At 46.9% G+C, this 20,074-nt stretch overlaps 6 protein-coding genes across 6 annotated transcripts; 1 reads left to right on the top strand and 5 right to left on the bottom strand.

The window, feature by feature from the left end:
- Window positions 1-3,906: 3,906 nt before the first annotated feature.
- Window positions 3,907-4,198, bottom strand: F5147DRAFT_577351 (uncharacterized protein; the record flags this gene model as incomplete). The annotated part of the gene is made up of 2 exons (XM_041431391.1): window positions 3,907-3,977; window positions 4,033-4,198. Coding segments are annotated over 2 exons (237 nt in total), but the record flags the coding sequence as incomplete, so codon positions are not given.
- Window positions 4,199-5,631: 1,433 nt separating this feature from the next.
- F5147DRAFT_181287 (uncharacterized protein) lies at window positions 5,632-7,392 on the top strand. The gene is made up of 15 exons (XM_041428437.1): window positions 5,632-5,779; window positions 5,830-5,839; window positions 5,893-5,912; window positions 5,962-5,994; window positions 6,044-6,140; window positions 6,190-6,218; window positions 6,280-6,307; window positions 6,357-6,389; window positions 6,442-6,518; window positions 6,576-6,648; window positions 6,708-6,788; window positions 6,847-6,957; window positions 7,012-7,052; window positions 7,105-7,130; window positions 7,186-7,392. The coding sequence occupies exons 1-15, from the start codon at window positions 5,738-5,740 to the stop codon at window positions 7,310-7,312; spliced, it is 828 nt and encodes a 275-aa protein (XP_041292645.1). The 5' UTR covers window positions 5,632-5,737; the 3' UTR covers window positions 7,313-7,392.
- Window positions 7,393-7,418: 26 nt separating this feature from the next.
- F5147DRAFT_800547 (PIF1-like helicase-domain-containing protein) lies at window positions 7,419-8,060 on the bottom strand (the record flags this gene model as incomplete). Its single annotated transcript, XM_041443263.1, has 1 exon — window positions 7,419-8,060. The coding sequence occupies exon 1, from the start codon at window positions 8,037-8,039 to the stop codon at window positions 7,419-7,421; it is 621 nt and encodes a 206-aa protein (XP_041292644.1). The 5' UTR covers window positions 8,040-8,060.
- A 3,080-nt stretch (window positions 8,061-11,140) lies between these two features.
- On the bottom strand, window positions 11,141-13,205 carry F5147DRAFT_837232 (uncharacterized protein). Its single transcript, XM_041444051.1, has 2 exons — window positions 12,829-13,205; window positions 11,141-12,762 (listed from the first exon to the last, which is right to left on the bottom strand). The coding sequence occupies exons 1-2, from the start codon at window positions 13,084-13,086 to the stop codon at window positions 11,512-11,514; spliced, it is 1,509 nt and encodes a 502-aa protein (XP_041292643.1). The 5' UTR covers window positions 13,087-13,205; the 3' UTR covers window positions 11,141-11,511.
- Window positions 13,206-13,629: 424 nt separating this feature from the next.
- F5147DRAFT_761163 (UV radiation resistance protein and autophagy-related subunit 14-domain-containing protein) lies at window positions 13,630-15,576 on the bottom strand (the record flags this gene model as incomplete). The annotated part of the gene is made up of 7 exons (XM_041440513.1): window positions 13,630-14,076; window positions 14,185-14,466; window positions 14,538-14,709; window positions 14,765-15,052; window positions 15,104-15,294; window positions 15,406-15,483; window positions 15,533-15,576. The coding sequence occupies 7 exons, from the start codon at window positions 15,574-15,576 to the stop codon at window positions 13,848-13,850; spliced, it is 1,284 nt and encodes a 427-aa protein (XP_041292642.1). The 3' UTR covers window positions 13,630-13,847.
- Window positions 15,577-15,950: 374 nt separating this feature from the next.
- F5147DRAFT_761162 (uncharacterized protein) lies at window positions 15,951-19,579 on the bottom strand (the record flags this gene model as incomplete). Its single annotated transcript, XM_041440512.1, has 12 exons — window positions 15,951-15,968; window positions 16,009-16,018; window positions 16,299-17,004; window positions 17,066-17,182; window positions 17,283-17,439; window positions 17,546-17,667; window positions 17,911-18,083; window positions 18,164-18,930; window positions 18,985-19,082; window positions 19,131-19,270; window positions 19,323-19,482; window positions 19,540-19,579. 12 exons carry the CDS (start codon window positions 19,577-19,579, stop codon window positions 15,951-15,953), a joined length of 2,508 nt encoding a protein of 835 aa, XP_041292641.1.
- Window positions 19,580-20,074: the final 495 nt, after the last annotated feature.

Genomic DNA, 20,074 nt, shown 5'->3' with positions numbered 1-20,074 from the left:
GGAATAAACTGGCTTGTGTTATGTTGTCCTCTCGCGATTACGTTTTGTTTCCTGCTTTCTGGTAATATCTCTTGCTATTGCACTATTTCAACACTATTTGGTATCTTGTTTTGTCGATCCTAGTATAGCAGCTCCAAAGCCTGCTCTTGTTGTCTCCAGAACACGATTGAAAATCTCGAGAACGATGGCACCGAACGGACATACCATCGATTAAGATACATTGTTAAGGACGAAAGCATGAAGTAACATAAATATGAAAGGGAAACATAACAAAAGTCTCAAGGGAAATCAATAGCAGTCAAAGCGAATGTGATTAATACGGCTGTGAATGTGGAAGGAGTCTACTCATAATACGACGCAAAGTAACCTGTCACTGTCGTCGACGTCTGTGTTCGAGATGAATTTGACGGATGTGCCGAAGGATTGTATCTCGGCAAATGAACTTTCGGAGTCCACATCCCTGCCATTGGCATTTCAAAGTGATGCGACCAGGTAGTGGAAGATGGGATGATGACACATGGTCCACGATCTCTTCTACACTTAGGGTTCGTCGTGTCGCATGGACCGTGACCATCATTCCACTTGCAGACAAACAAGCGGCTGGATGTATGCGATTCTGATGGGCTGTCACGGACAGGGTGAGGGTGGCCCTCAATGGGGCGTGATTCGGAAACGTTGCCAGAAGAATCCAGGTTGTTAACAAACTGATCGTCGAAGGAAGATGTGTGTAAATGGTTGAAAGAGCGTTGTGCGAAGGCTGTCCAGTAGCACTATCAATGAAGGTGTTAATTTCCCTTGAACGAGGACTTTAAGGAAATCGTACACATGGATATCACGCTGGTCGTTGCTCCTCGAGTCTCCTCCATACATAGGGTGATGCTGGTGATGCTGAGTAACCACGGGCGGCAGATCCTCAGGAGCCGAAGACAGTCAGTTCTGTTGATGTTGAGAGGACGACAGGTCCTACAGCGAGATATTAGTGCATTACTGTTTACAAGCACAGACGAAACGCACGTTATCGACAAATCTTGGCCATTATGCACGCGATGCCTTGTATAGCTTCAAATCCTCCTGCCTATTCAGAGGATCAACACCAAAAAGAAACGTAGGAGTACGGACGCACCAGTACTTATAATGCATTCTGTGATCCGCTGGGTAAGAGGGACTCAAGGATGTGGTTTCGAAACTCACGTAGTGGCATAGACTGAGATAGATCATGAAGGCCGACAACTAAAGGTGTTATGTAGGCCAAGAACCGATAGCATGCAGGGCCAACTAAGACAACAAAATAATCATCAAAGCTATCCCGCCAGCAATCTGGGAAAGTCTTGTTGGCAAAGCGGCGAATTACAAACCAAAGGCCGACCTGATGGTTACGTGCTGCTGACATTGTGACCCTTCATTCCGTCGGCGTGTGTACTTTCTGTTCAACGATACCTTGATGATAATAACATCAAGCGCGAGATGCAGGCAGACAAATAGAACGTACCCTTGTGTGTCGACATCATCAGTGTCTTTCTGGCTTATACAGGAAAGGTAGAAAGTGGGGGTTGGGAAATTACAACGTCGAGTACACTGATGAGCTTCCAGGTTCCCATCATTGTCAAAAAAAAAATACAGTGGACCTCCATCCAGTTAACGTTAATTGGTGTTCCTTGCAGCACAAATATAGCACTTTGGCGGGCCGGCAGGTTGGCACTACACGTGAACTGCGCGACGAACGGTCGATTGCCTACCGCATGTATCTGATCTGGATATTCCAGAATGAAGTTCCATAGTTCCATGATTTTCATAGATGCTCTAGAGATCAACCACTGTCTTGAGCTATGGACCCAAATACTAAAAATAATCGCACAGCAGAAGAAAAGGCGGAGATTCGACCGCCTATCCTTCTACGAATTCGGTCCTAAATTGTAAAAATATCTTAACGTTAGTACAGGTGCAAACGTCAGAATACTTACAGAATGGAAGGCTGCAGGAAAAGCATTTCGTGGGATTGGTAGAAAATACTAGGCTCGTGACCAGCCTGGCTTCGTAGATGCACGCACAGAACGATGAATAAGGAGCCCAAACCAACGCTGCAATGGTATTAGCGAAGATTGATATGCTAAAACCCAAGCTGGGAAATAACTCGATAAGTACGTATCAAACGAGCCTGACAACAGCATGCATCAAGTTGATATCTTTAGCTACCCGAGGAATGGAAGGCACGAACGTCACTTAGGCGAACACTGACCAGGGTGGGGTCTGACGCGGCATGTGCATTGTGGTAGGTGGCAGTGTTGACGCGACGCTGTCTGAAAAGATTTGTAAGCAGGTTCGGCAGTACCCGTTAACGGATCACCGTACCCGTACCCGCGATCCGAGCGGGTTACCGGTACCCATGCGGATCCCGCGGCAGGCAAGAGGGTGGGGCGGCGGGCGTTATCAAGATGAGGGCGGGGTGAGCTAAGTCACAACTTGAAGCTCAGTCACATCGTCCCGACTTGGAATTAAACTCTGCTTTTAATATGGCCGGGCGGCTGGCACCTCAGAGACCCAGAGTAGACTCTACGTAGACTAGACCTAGAGTTTCCATAAGCCTTACATTCACATTCACATCATACAAAATACTGTATGCCTCTCCAACGTCATAGCACATTGAGCAACAGTACTGAATATTGAATAGGGTGATAAAATGATACCATTTAATGCATTTCACCCGCCCACTTGTTCCAGGCGCTCGAAATTGTCGTTGATCAGTACTCAACACCTAGACTCAAGCGCACCTCAGTCTCTCAGAGAGTACGCAGAGAAATCTCGAGACCACCATGACTGAGGCGGAATTGTTTAGGTATAGGGTTACCGATGCAACAATTACTGGCGTTCCCACGAAATTCTCTCGGCGGTTCGACGTTCAAAACCAACTACTTCTATGATTTAAACCAGAAGACGACTATGGCTGGTCAGGGAAGGGAGGTGATATTGAGGGTCGAAGAGAAGTCTAAGAAGGAGAGGCAGGATGCGAAGGGGAGGATGCTGGAGCTGGAGCTGGAGCTGGAGAGTCAGAGAGCCTTTGTTTCCTCCTGAGGCTCCTCCACTTGTCCCTGTCTCTTTTCACATATCGAGGTCTTCAAGTTGTGCTGAACGGTAAGAGCCTAGAATGTCATAATGTACTTGCCCAAACACGCGGAGCGCATAGCTGGCGGTAGAAACGAATCTTCGAATCACTGTACTTAAGTTAGTAATTTGCAAGAGGTATATCGGTTTCGGTTTTGATTCATGATGTATCTTGCCGGCAGGTAGGCTTCGAGCTTTTGCTTTAGTGTCGTGCGTGATTGTTGACGTAAACATAGTCTTCCGCGCTATCCACGAGGCTCAGCCCACGATTCACGATGGCTTCAGAAGAAAGCCCTCTACCGCCCATGAAGCTATTTGTCACCGATTCACGCTCACGAGTCTATCCAGCATGCCTGGTTGAATGATCTGCACATGACGTCAGTGATTTAACATGTAGTAAAACTGACAAGCACCTGATGCTCTAATGGTCTGAATGTACCCGCTATGAATGGTGTACCTCTGCGCCTGTTTTCAGTCTTTAAAGAATATGCAGGGTTCGTAGCATCAGGGTAGAAATGGCTATGATATGGTACCAACAACTGTGGGTCAATGGTGTGATTAAACTCAGAAACGACTTGTGCGATGACGCTCAGCTTGCACCGAGCCTGATCCTCAGGAGACGCGGAAACACGCCATCACTTGTGTCAGATAGGGATAATTAGTCTGTGGAATGAGATTACATGAGAAACCGTTGATTGGCAAAACTTGTACTCTAGGGTCCGCTTGCTGCAGCGGCTGTTGAAGACTATTAGCATAATCAAACTCTGTAAGGCTCATTTCCCACATTCAGGAAGTTGAAGTACTGTTCTACGTTCTCAAGCTTTTTCGGATCCGTTTTTTCGGCAACTGCATCAAAGCGCGAGTTAACACACCACGACCTTTGTGGGCTCTGTAAGCACCAAAAGATTGAAGTTTAAGTATCAGTATCCTCACCGAGATACGCTTCTACAATAACTTTATCCTTCGAACCACTAGGAACAAATGAATCTGCAACTAGTGCTGCCGTCTCGGGGTTAGCGATGGAAATACGACTTTTGAATGCCATGCCGGTGGTGGAAAAGTAGTTTCGCCATGTTGAACGCGGGGGAAGATCGATTCTGTTGACTGGGAGTGGTATGTTAGCTTTCCGTGGCTTGCGCTTGCCGACAGCTTTCGGAGTCGAGGCAATTTGGGATTCCGCTTCGGGCCTGATGTTTTTGACGCTTTGGATATCCTTGGGACGACCGTGTCTTGTTGGCTGTGTCGTGAGGGTCTCTGAGACGATGTCCTCAGGAATATTCTTGGTCCTGTAGGAGCATCGGATGCTTGTCGAAAAGGACCTCGATAGAATGATATAATGATGACTAAGCTACGTGAGTAGTACCTTGAACACGTGTAGGTTACTTGTTATTTTCGTACGCGTGTATATATAACTTCGTCCGTTGTCCAATCTGTGTGCACTGTGCAGCGTGCACCCTTCGTCCGCCTCTCTCACTGAATCACTGTGAGACAACTACCGAAATCGTCCTCTAAGCAAGTTCTCGAAATTCCCGTTGGGCCACCGATGCGGCAACCAAATGATGAACAAGTGTATAACGCATGATGGACCGTGCGGTGCTATTCGGAGAATATCTGTGCCAAGACACTAGTGGCGCATTGACGCAGTGATTATCTCCACCAACAAGCACTTCCGACATACTAATGCACATACACGAGCAGAGAAGCCGTGTTGATCGTGGCATACCATCTCGATGGGTTATACTCTCGTGGTCTAATTTTGTGCGTTGTGACCTACATACTACCTGTAAGGTGGTTGATATGGACGCTCACACTTGACCGGTGTCGTCTAGATCATCCATACATGGCTTGCACCGAGGTCCGAGAAAGCCTTCAAAGGGGGTGGCGGTTTATAGCTCATTGACCACCAGAATATATGCGACCTTGTTTTCTCAATCTTTTTATAGCAATCTGGAGGCTAAGCACGTGCGTTCTGATATCTGCTTCCAAAAACACCGAAGCTACCGGGCAGTTCAAGATGATCTTCTTGGATGAACTCAGATATAATTGGTATGTGATGATATCACCCCTCTGAGCGCTGAAATCGAACAGCATAGTGTCTTCAGCAAGCAAGATTACCATCTCCTTGTTCGTGGCACTGCTTTCTGTTGTCAATTGACCTTGAAGGCGCCCATGATGAAATGATGATCAAACATGAGTTGAAACGCGCGGAGAGCATGATGCTTAGCATTTGGTGTGGGAAATCAACTCACAGTTGTTCCGCATAGTGTACGGGCGTTGCAGTTCTTCCATTTGCATCAAACTGTAACCGCTGAGGAGCAGAACAGATTCATTTCGACACGAATGGCATGGTTTTCTTCTCCGAGTTTCAAATTCACCCTGTTGCCAGCGAGCATCTGCTTACGGGGTAATCCCGGTACTCTGCATTTGCTACATTGGAAATCCATTGCCAGTTTCGCGACATAGATAGGACCTGCTACTAGTTTTGACTCCATCACCATATGCAGTAGTGTGGAGTCTAATTTGATCTCGCATGCTGACACGGCGAATGCACAGTTTCGAAATTGATGCAATCATGCAAATTCAGATCTTGGCAATATATAAGAGCGAGTTCTGGAACCTTATCTAGTACGAGCGTGCAATGGTCGCGCCCATAGAGAATATAGGAATCCAGACGGCGAAGGTAAGAAGTCACATTTGCCAGATGAAGTTTGTTGACTGAAACTACTCTAGTATTGCAATGGTACGTGGACTTCATGCAGGCGTTTACATCATTCTCATCCTGAATATATGCAGTGGCCAGTCTAGGAGTTTTGGTAGGTCTATATACAAATCACGGACAATAACCCCTTTTATGCTTCGTAGATTTTTGACTATTTCTTAACGCTCGAACCTGAAGTGAGTATTTCTTTGTCGAATTCGAACATCTATTGAGGAATGTTACAAGATTCGATGGACATGGAACAGGCGCTGGAACGTCGTTCGTGTTCTTTTTGTAATCTCACGCTACATGGCTTTTGTAGCAGCTGCCATGACTTCATACGGTGAGCAGCTACCCGTATCTCCTGGTACATGACATTGACGAGTGACTAGCTGTCCTCGCTACACGAACGAACGAGAATGTTAGTGTGTCTTGTTTATGTGGTTGTTGTATGAACTCAGGCTGAAGGACGATGAAAACAGTGCTCGCACTTCAGCGCGGCTTCAAACGGTGATCGATATCCTGAATAGTCAGCATCTTGTCACTGATTTCACTACAGCAACTCATATCATTAGTATTGTAGCTGCTGAAGGTTCGCTCCATTCCTTGTAGTGTCTTCTGAGCCTTATATCTATCCCTCATAGGTCTTCTGATCATTCGTACATATGCGTTCTGGAAACAGAGCAAGAAGCTTTTGGCAGTGTTACTGATCTTGGCAGTAGTACGTTGGTCTGGTCATGCATGCTCACACCCATCGTCTGTTGATATCGCAATGTAGATTTGCATTGCGTGTGGTGTCGGTATCACAGATTTTGTTGCTGATCTACTAGCAGTGCCCGTAAACCCTTCAGGTTGGTTTGCATTATTTTTTTTTCTTTCCCTGTTGTAGACGACAAATGTGCTTTTCAAGCTCCCCCCACAAGCAGCTGCAATTTTGAAACGAAACGGAGCAGTGCCATTCAATATGGCTTTCTCGTGGCCTACGAAATATGTAAGGATATCTCGTTTCCGTTCCACTGCAGTACAACTTTTCAATCCCATTCACCTAGTGCTGATGTCTTTAACGGTGTTCAAGAGATATGAATACTACAGTGATTGCAACGGTCGTCTAGTGAGAGTCATCTTCCAGGGCGGAGTGCGGTATATGACTGCCATAATCTGTGCGGTGACCTTTTTTCAATTTAACACGTCCCGTGTTGAAGCGCTTCTTGCAGTCGTTTCTGTGGTCAATATAGTGATCACATCTGGGGTGCCAGTAAGTTGCATATTGTATGCGCTCATTTGACATTTTTGTTAATTTGGGCAAGGTATCATATAACGAGATGATGGACTTGTACGTGGCAATTCGTTTAACGTGGTCTAATAAAATCACTGATACGTTGTGGCAGACCACAAGTTGTCCTCCACAGTATGTTGGCATCTCGTGTGCTGTTTAGTCTGCGCGAAAGTGATCAGGATGAATTGGATTTGGCGACATTACAAATGTCGACATTTCATCCAGCTCAGCAGGACTAAAGGCATACATCATTTGATTGATTTTATCCCAAAGCCATGGTAGCGCTGCAGACACGTCTCAGGGTCTTCGAGAATGTGTTCAGGGAATATGAATTCGATGCTATCGTCAAAGTTTGTGGTTGCAGCTATGAGCGCGAGACTGTCGGTTTCCGGAGCAGTCTTCTCCAACGCGGTCTACGAAGGCCGTAAGTCTTGTGTCCCCCATGCTGCGCATTGGTGTATTAAGATTCAGGATTCGGATGTTTTGCCATAGCGTCGACGACTTTACCGATGCGGCGAGAGTCGCAGTTTCTCCTGCTCTACTGACGACAGGATCTGCTTGTCGACAGTCTCCTAATCCTATGAAAGTCTTTCCTCCGAGTCCAAATGGAATTCGCGGGCGATTGCATGTGATGCGGCAAAGTTCGTCGACGCTCTTCCAGGCGGCTCTGTTAATGGCAGGAAGTTCGTCCCAAATGATTGCACTGGCATTTCGAATGAGATCCGCACGAGGTAAGTGAAGGTGAATGGAACTATGTAAGTCGACGATCCAATAGATAGATGCCGTCTTCAGCTGAGGTAGTGTTCGCACCGAATGTGCATGTGAACACTGTACATTGACGCGAATGTCTCCAAGTTCTGGAGTAGCAATGAATCCGTCGTATCGCCAAAAGTTCTTTCTGTCAATCTGATACCGGCTTCCATTTTGAAGACCAACAACTCCGTGAAATGAAGCGGACGTCGCCATAGTAGTGAATGAAAGAAGAGCGAGACCAAACTATCAAAGCGCTGCAACACAGCATAACGCTAAAGGCTCAGAGCTACCTTGGGCCAGGCTGATGCCCTGTGCTAGTAAATGTCGGGGGTGAAGTTAACTAAAGAATTCAATCATGTGAAGTGAATGAGGGAGGGATTGATGCAAGAGGAGCGGACTGGTAGACTGTGATCGACTGCATCAGGAGATCATGGTTAATCAGAGCACGCCAATTTTGCATTACAGAACGAATCAACTATGAAACAGGAACAGAGCGCGAATGAACTCACTGCCCAAGCCCTGGCCAATATCAAATCTTTCATCGCTCTGGTGAGTGTAGTTGGATACACTTCAGAAGCACTCGCTATGCGTTATAATTCGTGACCAAGATCTAGCATGACAACAAAGATCCTGCATCCCTCCAGAAGTACTTCGGTCCCCTGGCAATCTGCATGCCCAGAATCCCAGCCAAGATGTAGATTACATGTAGTATCGATACAATTTATTGCCAAACTTGGGAAATTTCTTTGTTCAGCACATCATTTCGAACAATCTGTCAACTTCCATTTCGCTGCATAAGTCAGGTTGCTGGTAAACGAGACCTGTACACATCTTGTAAGCGGCGGCGCAACTTGATTAATTCCAAGACCTACGGATTTCCCATCATCGATTTGCCAGTACAGGCCCAGGTCATAGTACTCAAATGTCACCCTGAGGGAGTAATCAATGCTGAACCTACACCAATTACTAGAAGCACGTACCGAAAAGTATTCTTGGCATCGTCCTCCAGCTGGAAATCCTCTATCGCGCCATCACCGTAAACCAGTGTGTGCGTCTGGATGAGTCAGAAAGAATCTCGCATCAGAGAAAAAAGGGTAAACTTACTGACATATTGGCACCAGCAATTTTTCCTTCCTGAACAGTATCAGGCGGTACGCCTTGAAATTTCACCCAATTATCCCCGCTACTCATGAGTTTCCACTACGTATCTGTGATTAGCTGCAGTGACACAGGAGATCGGGAGCCTGACGCACGACTTGGACACTCTGAGGGTCTTTCGCGTGGAGACAGATATTCCCGTTTTCCACCGTCAAAAATTCCCCCTTAGAGTCGACGCTCTCAATCATGTAGTTTCCTTCAGTAAAGGTAGCAGTCGTCATGGTCAAAAGAGCAGTGCTGTGGTGTGTGATAGGACTAGGAGAAAGGCCAAACCAAGTTTGTGATCTGTCTGTTATACTCGCCAACCAGGAGGGCTCTCGGACGCGAGATCGGTTTACTCTTCCATTCCAATCTTCGTGCTAGGCTAGACTAAGCTTCAGAATGAATGGTTATGATATAGCTTCTTCGGACGCAGGTAATGGAGACTCACCATGAGACATGAGCCCTGACTGAACCTGCCAAACGTTCTGGATAACGCAACCAAGAGCATTGTGCTCTCAGTGTACTAGATGTCCACGGGAGTTCGCGCCTTTTTGGCAAAACGGTTATTACTCCACATCGCACAAACAAACAAAATTAATTATTTGACAGTTCGATAGCGTGACATCGAAAGTACAACGTCTGCTAGTTTCTTTTTCGAAAATTGACGTGTTGAGTCCAGCGGAGAGTTACCGCGCAGAAAAGTGCATTTTCCCTAGAGTTCGCGCACTTCATCACACTATGTCACACGTCTGCCGCGATGCCTTTTCACGCTCCGCAGAATTCGCACCGTTTAAATGTTGTGAAGTTGTGCATGTGTAAAGCATTTCGGCATTGCGGAGTTTTGATTACACAGTCTCTATGTAACGCTTTGGGCAGATTGTCACGTCTGGGGCTTATTTCTTTATCGCAGATGATCCTGACAAGCATGTGCCCCGAATAAATTTGTTTTAGTATTCTCTAATCATGTATATAACCATCTCACAATATTCCAGAATTATATGTGGAGATCTGACCTTTAGAGTGAGCCTTCTATGCCTCTCGCACTGATAAGTTGCCCATGGAACAAGATCTACTTCGATTTTCTTCAAAAAAAATATATGGCAGTGTGTATTATGTTTGGGCGAATCCAGATCTATCATGGATAAGGATTTTGTGCAGAATTGCGTGTGCTAGAGTCAATGCGCGGACTCTTGGGACACACGGACTCGTGGGACCATCTAGTAGCGCCCCGGGTTCGGCATTGCGATCTGCCACAGGCACATTTTCATTGCAGGTGACATTCGGAAGCGATAAAGAGCAGTCACCGACTCACTTTTCAGGCAAGAACCCAATCCCAAGCGCCGGCGTGACACAACGAAAGTCTACATATCATGGAGCTTTGAAGGGTGTGGAGCCTATGCATGCATGGCCCGTCGACGCGTCAATGTTCACAATCAAGGATCAGTTGAGCAAACAGTGTCAAGTCAGTTACGTACAGGCCTTATTTGAAGATGCTTCCCAGTCTCGTGCTGACCTGAACAAGTTTCCCTGTATCATTTCTTCGATTTCAGGTGCCGGGCAACATAGACTGCCGGAGCAGTCTCCCACGTTCGTTTTTCTTCCGCCCATGCTTTGTACTGTCATGCTTTCAATGCAATGTCTCATTATATCGGAATGTAATTGCAATGTCTGATTAGTCTGAGCAAGATTCAAATGCCTGATACACATGGAAATATCTGGTATATCGGAACGCTAGACCAATGTCAGACTAATACCATATAACATTGAGAATGCCGGAATTTGAGTTTCCGAACATTGCCTTACATTGAGACCTTGCGCCAGATACATATGGCAGGTATGGTGGCTCCGACATGGTAATATATGACCATCTCTGGATTCGGTAATTTTGGTGATGTCATTTAACGTTTAACAACGAGCTCGGCATAGCGTTTGTACACTCACTCGTTGTTACTTTTGTTCTTTGAGCCCACCCGCCATTCCCTTAGTACTAGTCGTAATTTCGTTCCTTTTGCGTATTATCTCATCGTTGGTTATTCGCAAACTAGAATATATTCAAATTTGTCGCATATGAGCGTTCGTGAGTCAACGCACAATCGAATTCGTAAGCAGGTGCCCCCCCCCTCTCAGCGGCTCCACCTGCTTGCGTCCCACCCCGAGCTAACGCTCGGTCCAGCCCAACCTCACAGATTGTATCATTGACTCTAGAGCCAGACGAAGCTGGACGAGAACACATTCCCGCAGCGGTAGGCCTACACGTGCGATTGCAAGGTGCGCCTCTTGCACATATGTCAAATTCCGATCAAAATGTTGTTCGAGAAGTTGTCACAGACTTACAACGGATCGACTTGTTGAAGAGTTGTGATGTGTTGGAGTTCCAGGCTCGTTAGAACTTAGTACGGTCATGGTAGTGAAGGATGAGAGAAAATAGTGGCAATCGTAGTGCAGAATCGAAAGCAGGTATACCGACGACAGACACGAAGAAACGAGCATGAATGAATGTAGCAACTGGAACATATTGTGCGAACAAAAATGATACATCCCAAACTCAAGTATTCGAGGCGGCTCCTGTTGCATGTAGCGCAGCATCTTTCAAAGATTTGAGATGCATGTTGACTTCATCCCATTTGCTTTCTACGTACCCGTCAACCCGGTTAATACGAGGAAGACAGGAGAAAATGATGTGAGCGAGAGCTTCAGCATTTGGTATTTGATGCCCGGGCGTATTCAACCTCAATATCCGTAGAGAGGTATGTTGTGCTGGCTCGACATCAGGATCGATATCGACAGTCGTGGTATCGATTGAAATATTCAGTGTGTCCAATTGTGGACATAGACGGAGCATTGTAAAAATTCCGCGGAATGTAATGGGAGAATAATCAAAGCGCGAGTCTTCGATTTCGAGATTGCGCATGTGCGGCCAAGCTGACATGGCTTCCAAGAGAATGACATCGTCCAGGTTGATACATAAATCATAGCATGCGAGATCCAGGGTCCGGAGCTGTGTGAAGCAAAGCAAATATGGAATCACTGACAACGAGTTGGTTTGGGGATCATTGTGTTCGTGACGCAAGGAATATACGAGAATTTTTTCTAGGGTCTCGCATGCTTTGCATTTGGACAATGCACGGAAAAGCTGCTCAGCCTCTGGTGAAGATAGAACGCGGACATCTAGCCTGAATTCTTTCAGCGAAGGGAATTGTGAACGTTGCATGACTGTGATAGCGTATGCAGCACCGTGCAGTAGGAAGGAAAGAGCAGTGACGTTACTGAATGGGGAAAAATTGGTGATATCCCGTTCCAACGGTGAAGGAGGGGTGGCGTCAGTGAGCGTGTCACCAACATCCACTCTGGTAAGGGTAGATAGGTTGGAGATGTGCGTCCATGCTGCCCAGTCGAATAGTGGACAGGACAGGGTTACAAGCTGCTTGCACAAACGGACAACATCTGAAATACGGAACAGCGCATCTGCTGTGCTGTCAACTGCATTGATGGTATCAGGAGTGAAAATGCGTAAGCGCTCTAACGCAGCAAAACGGGTCACAATAGGCTGTATATCTTCATCGACAGTCGCTAGATGATGACGGTGCAGCGTGTGGGACAGCAGGAAGTTCAGATATCTGGTGGAAATAGTCAACGACATTAGTCTTGGGAAGTCATATAACATGACAGGGATGTCTGAGAAAAGGTGCAAAAGGCGATTGGATAGCATTATCAGCGAGCGAATGCGAGCGGAGTGACGCAAAAACTGATGGGCTTCATCGACAGATAAGGGTCTGACGCCTACCGCCCAGTTCCACTATGTGGATACCCGGTCAGCCAATAAACGAAATAAATGAATAGAACACGACTGGTCTGTACTCACCAGTCCACCGCCGCGATATATCAGTGGATGTAGTCTCGTTACACATCCTAGCAGTGACTCTGATATGTTGATTTCACTCCACAGTAGGTCCATCGCGGGCTCGTAAAAGGCTTTGCATATCGTTGCAAGCGCTGCAAGGGATTTCTGAGACAATGATACAACACCAGTTGTTACACCAGTGGACGACTCGGGAGGCTCCTCAGTCACATGCGAGAATATCTCTAGGAGGACTTCGGGAATAAGCAGAGCCTGGTGCATTGTATATAGAAGCAAAGAACTGTTTTCCTTCTAATGAGCTGACTTGGGGAGACTGATAGATGCATATATCAGTTCGAATTGTCTCGATGGAGAATATGAAAGTGAATATGTTTACGCTCAGGCCAGTCGTCACATGACTACTAGATGCCGTTCGAAATTTATCTCAAACTCCGATATACTATGCCTGAGTACAGTCTTCTATGATGCGTTGAATTCAACGGAGAACTCCTTGTAGGCTGGATGGCGCACGTACAAAGGGCGCCCGTTATTTCCTGCATGCTCAGACCATGAATGATGATCGATGATCGTTTTCCCGACGTGTTGTGACAATCATGATTCATGACTCGACCCCTAGAGAACCTACACGACAGATGTCTGTTCTCTGGAATTAATCATCTCCCTCTCTGGTTATCTTCACGCAGAACTCTGCCTTGCAATTGACACCATCAAGATTGATATTGACTACGACGTGGAGGAACTGATTCTTGAGCCGAAGAAAGCTGGGGATAAGGCTAAGTATGTGTTGCTGCTACTTCATCAACCCAGTAGAGAGATGTCTTTTTGGATCACATGAACGTGATGCAGAGGATATTCTGGGAGAATGTCGCCCAATTTTTATATCGACACTCTGCGAGGACGTACTTCGAAAGTTCAAGCTACTGGCCTCAAGTTTACTATCCGTACAAGACTGACTATTCATATCAAAGCTCTCAGAACAATGTAACTCATGCTAATGATCCACCATCTCCCAGCTCGTCCATTTATCCAAATCCCTCTTCTCCACCAAGCTCTACTACATCCCAGCCATCCTCCTCCACGATCCGTTCGCTCCTCATCCTCCCGATCTCAGCTTCTTGCACCAAACGCCCCGGCCGTATTCGTACTGCTCGAGCAGGACTGGCAGCAGTAGCTTGAAGGACCTGCGTAAAGTCAAGCGTAAATGAGGGAGGGGTCGGAGGCAATAGGAGCGGGGTGGTAGAGTGCGACCGACTGTAACGACATCAATCAGAGAACGCCCAATTTGGATGATAGAATGAATAAACAATGAAACAGGAATAGAGTGCCGAAGGTTTCAAAGGTGAGTAAAAGGCAACTTACCGCCCAAGCTCTCCACTACAACATACAGCCCACAAATTACCCAATGCATCACCTGCCTGGGACAAGGGAATCTCGACACCTTGGGTATGAGCGAGATAACACACGTTATAAAGAAGCATAGCGAAGCCGGTCGTGAATGATTGGTTTTGGGCGTGGGCTGGTGGCTGTTCTGGAGCTTCTGAGTCAGCTAACGATGCGGGTGTAAAGGATGGCGATGAGGTGGGAGAAGATGGTGTCGAGGATGGTTTGGAGGTTAGGTGTATGGGGTGTTTTTTCACCCATCTATGTGTGGAGGAGAGAGAACGTGAAACAGTTCAAGTTAAAAATACGGTAGGTGACAAGAGGAGACACACTTTGCCCATGATTCACCCCCTTGTTCTGCTCCAATCCAAGGCATACCAACCCCGAGTTTTCTGCAAGACCATGAAACTTTGAAAGGTAGTTTGATACCTAGGTAGAAAGTAAGGAGTCCCAGAAAGTGAATAGTGTTAGTTATTACGGCGTTGATATGATCAGGCGGGTATCCTGTGGTACAACCTACGTGATGAAATTCTTCACGTAGTAAGCATTTGCAACGTACGTCTAACATCTCCTGGTACTGGAAGAACTAGTCCACCAATAGTCCATTCTCCTTTTGCGCCTGGTCGTCCACCAACTGCGGGTCGACCGCCGACTTCGACGACATGAAAGACTTCTACTAACTCCTGTACGAGGCCCGATCGTGCTCTAGCGATAGTTTGACTCAGTACGGAGAGTTCCTGAGACTCCTTGGTAAGTGTTTGCGATTGAGGTGGAAGGAGGCGTGCGGCGTTAAGTGTGCGTCTGCGCTGAGCAAGGGCCTCTCGAAGAGTACGGAGACGGTCGCGCTCTAGATTATGTTAGAACATCACACGCGAACAAGGGTATTACAGACACGTACTGCTCTCACAGTCTCTTCTTACTTTGGCAAGGCCATCAACTAATTGCTCGAGGCTGCGATTCGCTCGTACAATCTCTGCACGAATTTGGAGGCGATTGGATTCGATAGACTTGAATGCATGAAATGCACGAGCAACGTGTTCGTCTCTGTCGGAGGAAAAATGGTGGGTTTGAAGGCGGAAATCACGTAGACTATATGCAAGGTTAAGGTGGGTTAACGCGACAAGTGTTTTCAAGTTGCTTACTGGTTTTTGAGACAGATTACGCAATAGTACTGACGTTGTCTCAACTCGCAGTTCTTACACTCCATCGCTAGAAGGGACGGCACTAATGCCTACTGGATGACGTAAGTCAGACGTCGCGGGGGCCAAGTATAGGAGCCTTGTTTATATCATCACTAACATTGATATTTACACTAACTATGACTGACCTATTTATCTCTTTCAAAGCTTCGACATAAGCCAAACTTGCCATGTGTGCCTTCCTTTCGATCGTGTCCCTGTCGCACTTATACCTCCCTGGTCATTGACTCACAAGTTGCATCTTTAGTACACGCCTCTTCCGTATATCATCAAGATATCCTTCGCTGCAACGGGTGGCCGCGGGGAGTTATCCCTTTCTTCACAATGTCCTGTCAGCACTCTGATAGCCCAATGGTTCTCGGTTTCTCATATAGAAAGTCAGGATAGCGGAAATAAGTCATGGGAGAATAAGAACAGGAGAGACCTTTTGTATCTCACAGGCTTTAAGAAGGCAGAGCTTCTAGGTTATGACTTTTCGACTGCGCGGTACAAACACGTCATATACTTTGACCTTTGAAAGGCGAGTGTTTATCACGTTGATGTCAATCATAGCCGTGTGATATTCTACAGGACCAAGGCAGGTCACTATCGATATGATACAGACCATTTTGTCGCTGTGAAGATACAGATAAAAGTTTCAGGTAATCATCTAGAGGAATTTAGCTCAATCAAATTTAAAGGGGTGCTCAAGTCAAGAAGGCCACTCGACAGCACACTGCGTAACGAGCATTGAAAAAATTAGCGAAAGATTCTGAAGTAGGCGATAACACGATATGGATGAAACGGGAAGAGCATAACTCGAAGGGGTGATCCTACAATTAGCTTCACCACGATGAAGGTATGGTAAAGATAAACTGCGAGATGAAAGCAATACGACATAAAATAACTACACACCGATATGAATGAAAACCATCTTCTGTTCGAGTGGCACTTTTGTATTTCACAAAGTGTGTAGCACAGTCGAGTGCACACTTCGTACACTCCATGATATCAACCTCCGGATTGAACATATATTTGTAGAAAGCTTCGACGTCATGTTTGACAATATCATCGTCGACCTCCCCCAGCGCAACACTCTTGAACCCCGAAAACTGGAGACTGACTGCGAGGTGAGTGACTTTGTCTGGCGTCTTCTCATCGCAGATGGCGGTATGACATGCCGACAAAAATCCGAACTCGGTGTGTGGAATGTCTCTCGCCATGATGTCAAGTAGCGTCAGAGGTTGATCTCTCATGACGGAATGGGAATTGTGAATCTGTGTACGGTCCTGCTTGCCATGGCAAGCTAGGTGCGCCCAGGTGTTGTCTTCCAGAGCTCGGAGTGCACCTGCTCTTGTGGCTGCGTCGCCATAAATAGTGGTACGCTTGGCCGTCGCAGGTGGCTCGCTGTCGACAGCTAAGAGTGCCTTGCCTTTCCCTGCACCCGATTGACCTTGTCTGATCGCCACGAAGGATAGTGTGATACGCTCCTTCATCATTTGAGGCGAAAGTGTCGGCGTGTAAGAATAGATGTAGAGATCCTCTAGGCATGACTCCTTCCCAGAGCAATCTGCCTTTGTTTGAAAAGGATTAGCTCCATGGAGAGGAATGGACGTGAAAGCTGCAATTAGACACGACCAGATTCGAGAGAGGTGCTTTAGTTTGAGGATGTATGCGAGTACGTTGACGATGGGTAGCATCATTTCGTCCCATTATGTCCGCAAGAGTGCTATTAGATCCGTCCTCGATTCCGCTGGGTTCGTCCGAGACGTGTGTCTTATTGACCTGGTGAAGCGATCCTTGAGAATCTTCAGCTCTGCGAGAGCGATAGACGACAAAGTAACACGATGGAACTCTCTCCTAAGGTTGGGATAATAATGGTGCTGCAAGACTATTGACTTGCAACGAGGATGATGACCGTGCCGTGACGCGCTGCCACTGCTTGCAAGTCTGTGTACGACGGTAGGAGCAGAAATTGCGAGAAAGCTTGAAGATCACGAATCTCAGCCATCGCAGCTTCCCACTGCTCCGTAAGTTTTCTGTATTTGGTTGCTGCCTGAACACTGGCAGTTGGTGTCATCACCAAAAGCGGTTGCAGCCTCGCGTTGTGAGGTAATCGACGATCGCGTCATCGCGTGGCTGTTGAAAAGCTCTAAGCATACTTGGTATGCTTCCAGAGCAGAGTCGTATTGATGATGCTCGGCCTCAGCAACCCACTTCAAGGCAGTTTGAATACGATTCGGAAAGCCTTGAGTAGGGTGTCCTGATGCCAGTCTGAAGTTTTCTACAGCGAGTGACAAAATATTGGGGCTGTGCTGCATCAGGCAACGAGATGTATAGGCTCGTTGCAGCCGTCTGTAGCCCCAAACCTGTCCAGGGTAAAGGCAAAGCCTATAATGATTCTTGGCAGAGAATAATGGCCTCCTCGACATCTCCATCCATCCGGGTGTGCGTGAAACGAGAGCAGAGCGCCGATCTCAAATTGTAAAGAGTTCTATGGCGCTCTGGATCGTCAAGCCGCTTTAACCGAAGGGATTCGCGATACCGATCAATGGCCTCGTTAAGATCCTTGCTGACATGAATTTGTCATATCTGGTGTTGAGCGCGAGGGCAAGGTTGTTAAGCGTGGTGTCACCCAGGTGGGTGCAATGTCGTGCCTCGCGAAGGAGGCTGATAGCTCGGGTGATGTCATCAATGTCCCTGCATTTGTTGAAATGGGTGATGAGGGCACGTCCTAGGTTGTCTAATGAGAGATCCTAAGGCGCAGCGCTTCTTCGTACAAAGAGATGGCCTCATCAAGGTCATTGGATTTGCCTCGGTGATTGAAGCGAGACTCGAGTGAGCAGGTCGCATTGTGTAAGTAGTCATCATGGTCAGAATGTCCTTCTGGGAACAGAGACGCAGTTTCACGACGAAGTTGTATAATCTCATCGATGTCATGAATGCTGCCGCACTGTTGGAAGCGGGTTTCTAATACTAATGGGAGCAAACGAAGGGCTCTGGGACGGAGTTGATATTCCAGAGGACAGAGCTGGAGCACGTTCCATCGAAGGTGGGTGCCTTCATCAGATGTGTCAATTGGAAAATTGCCGATCACATAACCGATCGCACTGTCTACGTGCATGCTACGAAGGTAGGAGCCCCATGGACAGGGAGGCAGTAACTTGCAGCACAGCTGCGCGGATTCGTGAATGTAGACGGCGGCAAACTCCTTGCCATAGGGCCATATAAATCCTCTAATGAGATCACAGGAGGATAATGCGTGATCGGAGTGACCCTGCGGACGCAATGCAAGGGCTTGGTGGAAGAGGGAAGTAATGGTGTCAATGTCTTGAAGATGATTTTGCATATAGCCTTCTAGGCAGGTAAACGCAAAGTTGGTGAGAGCCTCTGCGTGGTCAGGATGGTCGACTGGATACCGGTCAAGGACAAACTGAAAGTGTTGCACAGCATCGTGCAGGTGAGAGACCGTCTTGGTCGTCATATATTCGGTGAATAGTGCGTAGCCCGCATCCGCGTCTCGAGTAATCTCGCAGTCTACGAGGGACTACGGTTGGTGTTTCGTCAGTAAAAGATAACAACAGAAGCCAACATCACTCACATCAAAGAATGCACCGTCCTGATCGTCGTAAGCACGTACAACGGCGGTCTTCAGTGTGAGGGAAGTGAGGACTCCACACATGGGTGGGAAGAATAGATCTACAAGATGTTTAGTAGATGTATATAAATGAGAAACAAGCTACTCACCAAATAGCTCATCACCATGATCGAGTAGCCCATCCGATGGTGTTCGAAGCTTCCTGACGACTTCTCCGCTGCCTAGCATTCGACCAAGCTCACGGGACGCTCTCATTTCCACTGATAACGCAGGTGAAGCGTGTGATGATCTGTAATCCAATTAGCTCTCACATCGCGTCAGAAAGTCTCCGTGGACTTTACAGAGTCGCAGTATCTCCCCACGCTAAAGATTCATCCAAGGATTCATCAGATGGTAAAACACTGATAGCCGAATTCCAGCTTTGGGAGTTAACATTGATGGATACAAAAATGCCAGCGAGAATGCGCCAGGAAGGGATTTTAAAATTCTTTCCGCTAATAGCTATAGATAGATGTGAAGATCATGAAATAGATACAAAGGTGATATGGAGTGACTCACATTTAAGTCTGATGTATCGTTCTTCTAAGCTATCAGGCATGATGGTGCGATGAAACAAAATAACACTGCACAGGTATTTCCATATTGTCAAGGCCATAATAGACGCTGGTATGAGCGCTGAGAAAGACGGCCGGCTATTTAGTGTTAGCGGGACAGCCTGTGCTAAAGAAGAATGTCAGTCTTCAGTCTTCAGCGAAAGTGACCCGCCAAGGATGCAAGTCTCAGAGCGTCTGGTGATGCTTGCTGCTCCTGGACTTCATTAGGCAGTCGTATCACTCATTCAGCATACAAAGGCAAAATTGATAATCGAGTGTATTTCCCAAGGTAACGGCAATGCAAACCGCTGAAAACGGCGCACATAGGATAGCTGAACGATTCTACACGACTTGTCCGAATGGGCATTGCGGAAACATCGGGATGAGAACATGACGAGTAGGTGCAATTGCGGCAGCGGGACGATACAACGACTTGGGATAACTTGAAAAAGTCAGAATGACTACAAAAACTGACGATATTTCAATACCTGGGCAGCAGT

Source organism: Suillus discolor (assembly GCF_016758755.1).
Source record: "Suillus discolor strain FC423 chromosome Unknown F5147scaffold_29, whole genome shotgun sequence".
NCBI classification, from domain to species: Eukaryota; Fungi; Basidiomycota; class Agaricomycetes; order Boletales; family Suillaceae; genus Suillus; species Suillus discolor.
The sequence above is the reverse complement of the archived record's forward strand: the minus strand, read 5'-3'. Positions and strand labels throughout refer to the sequence as shown.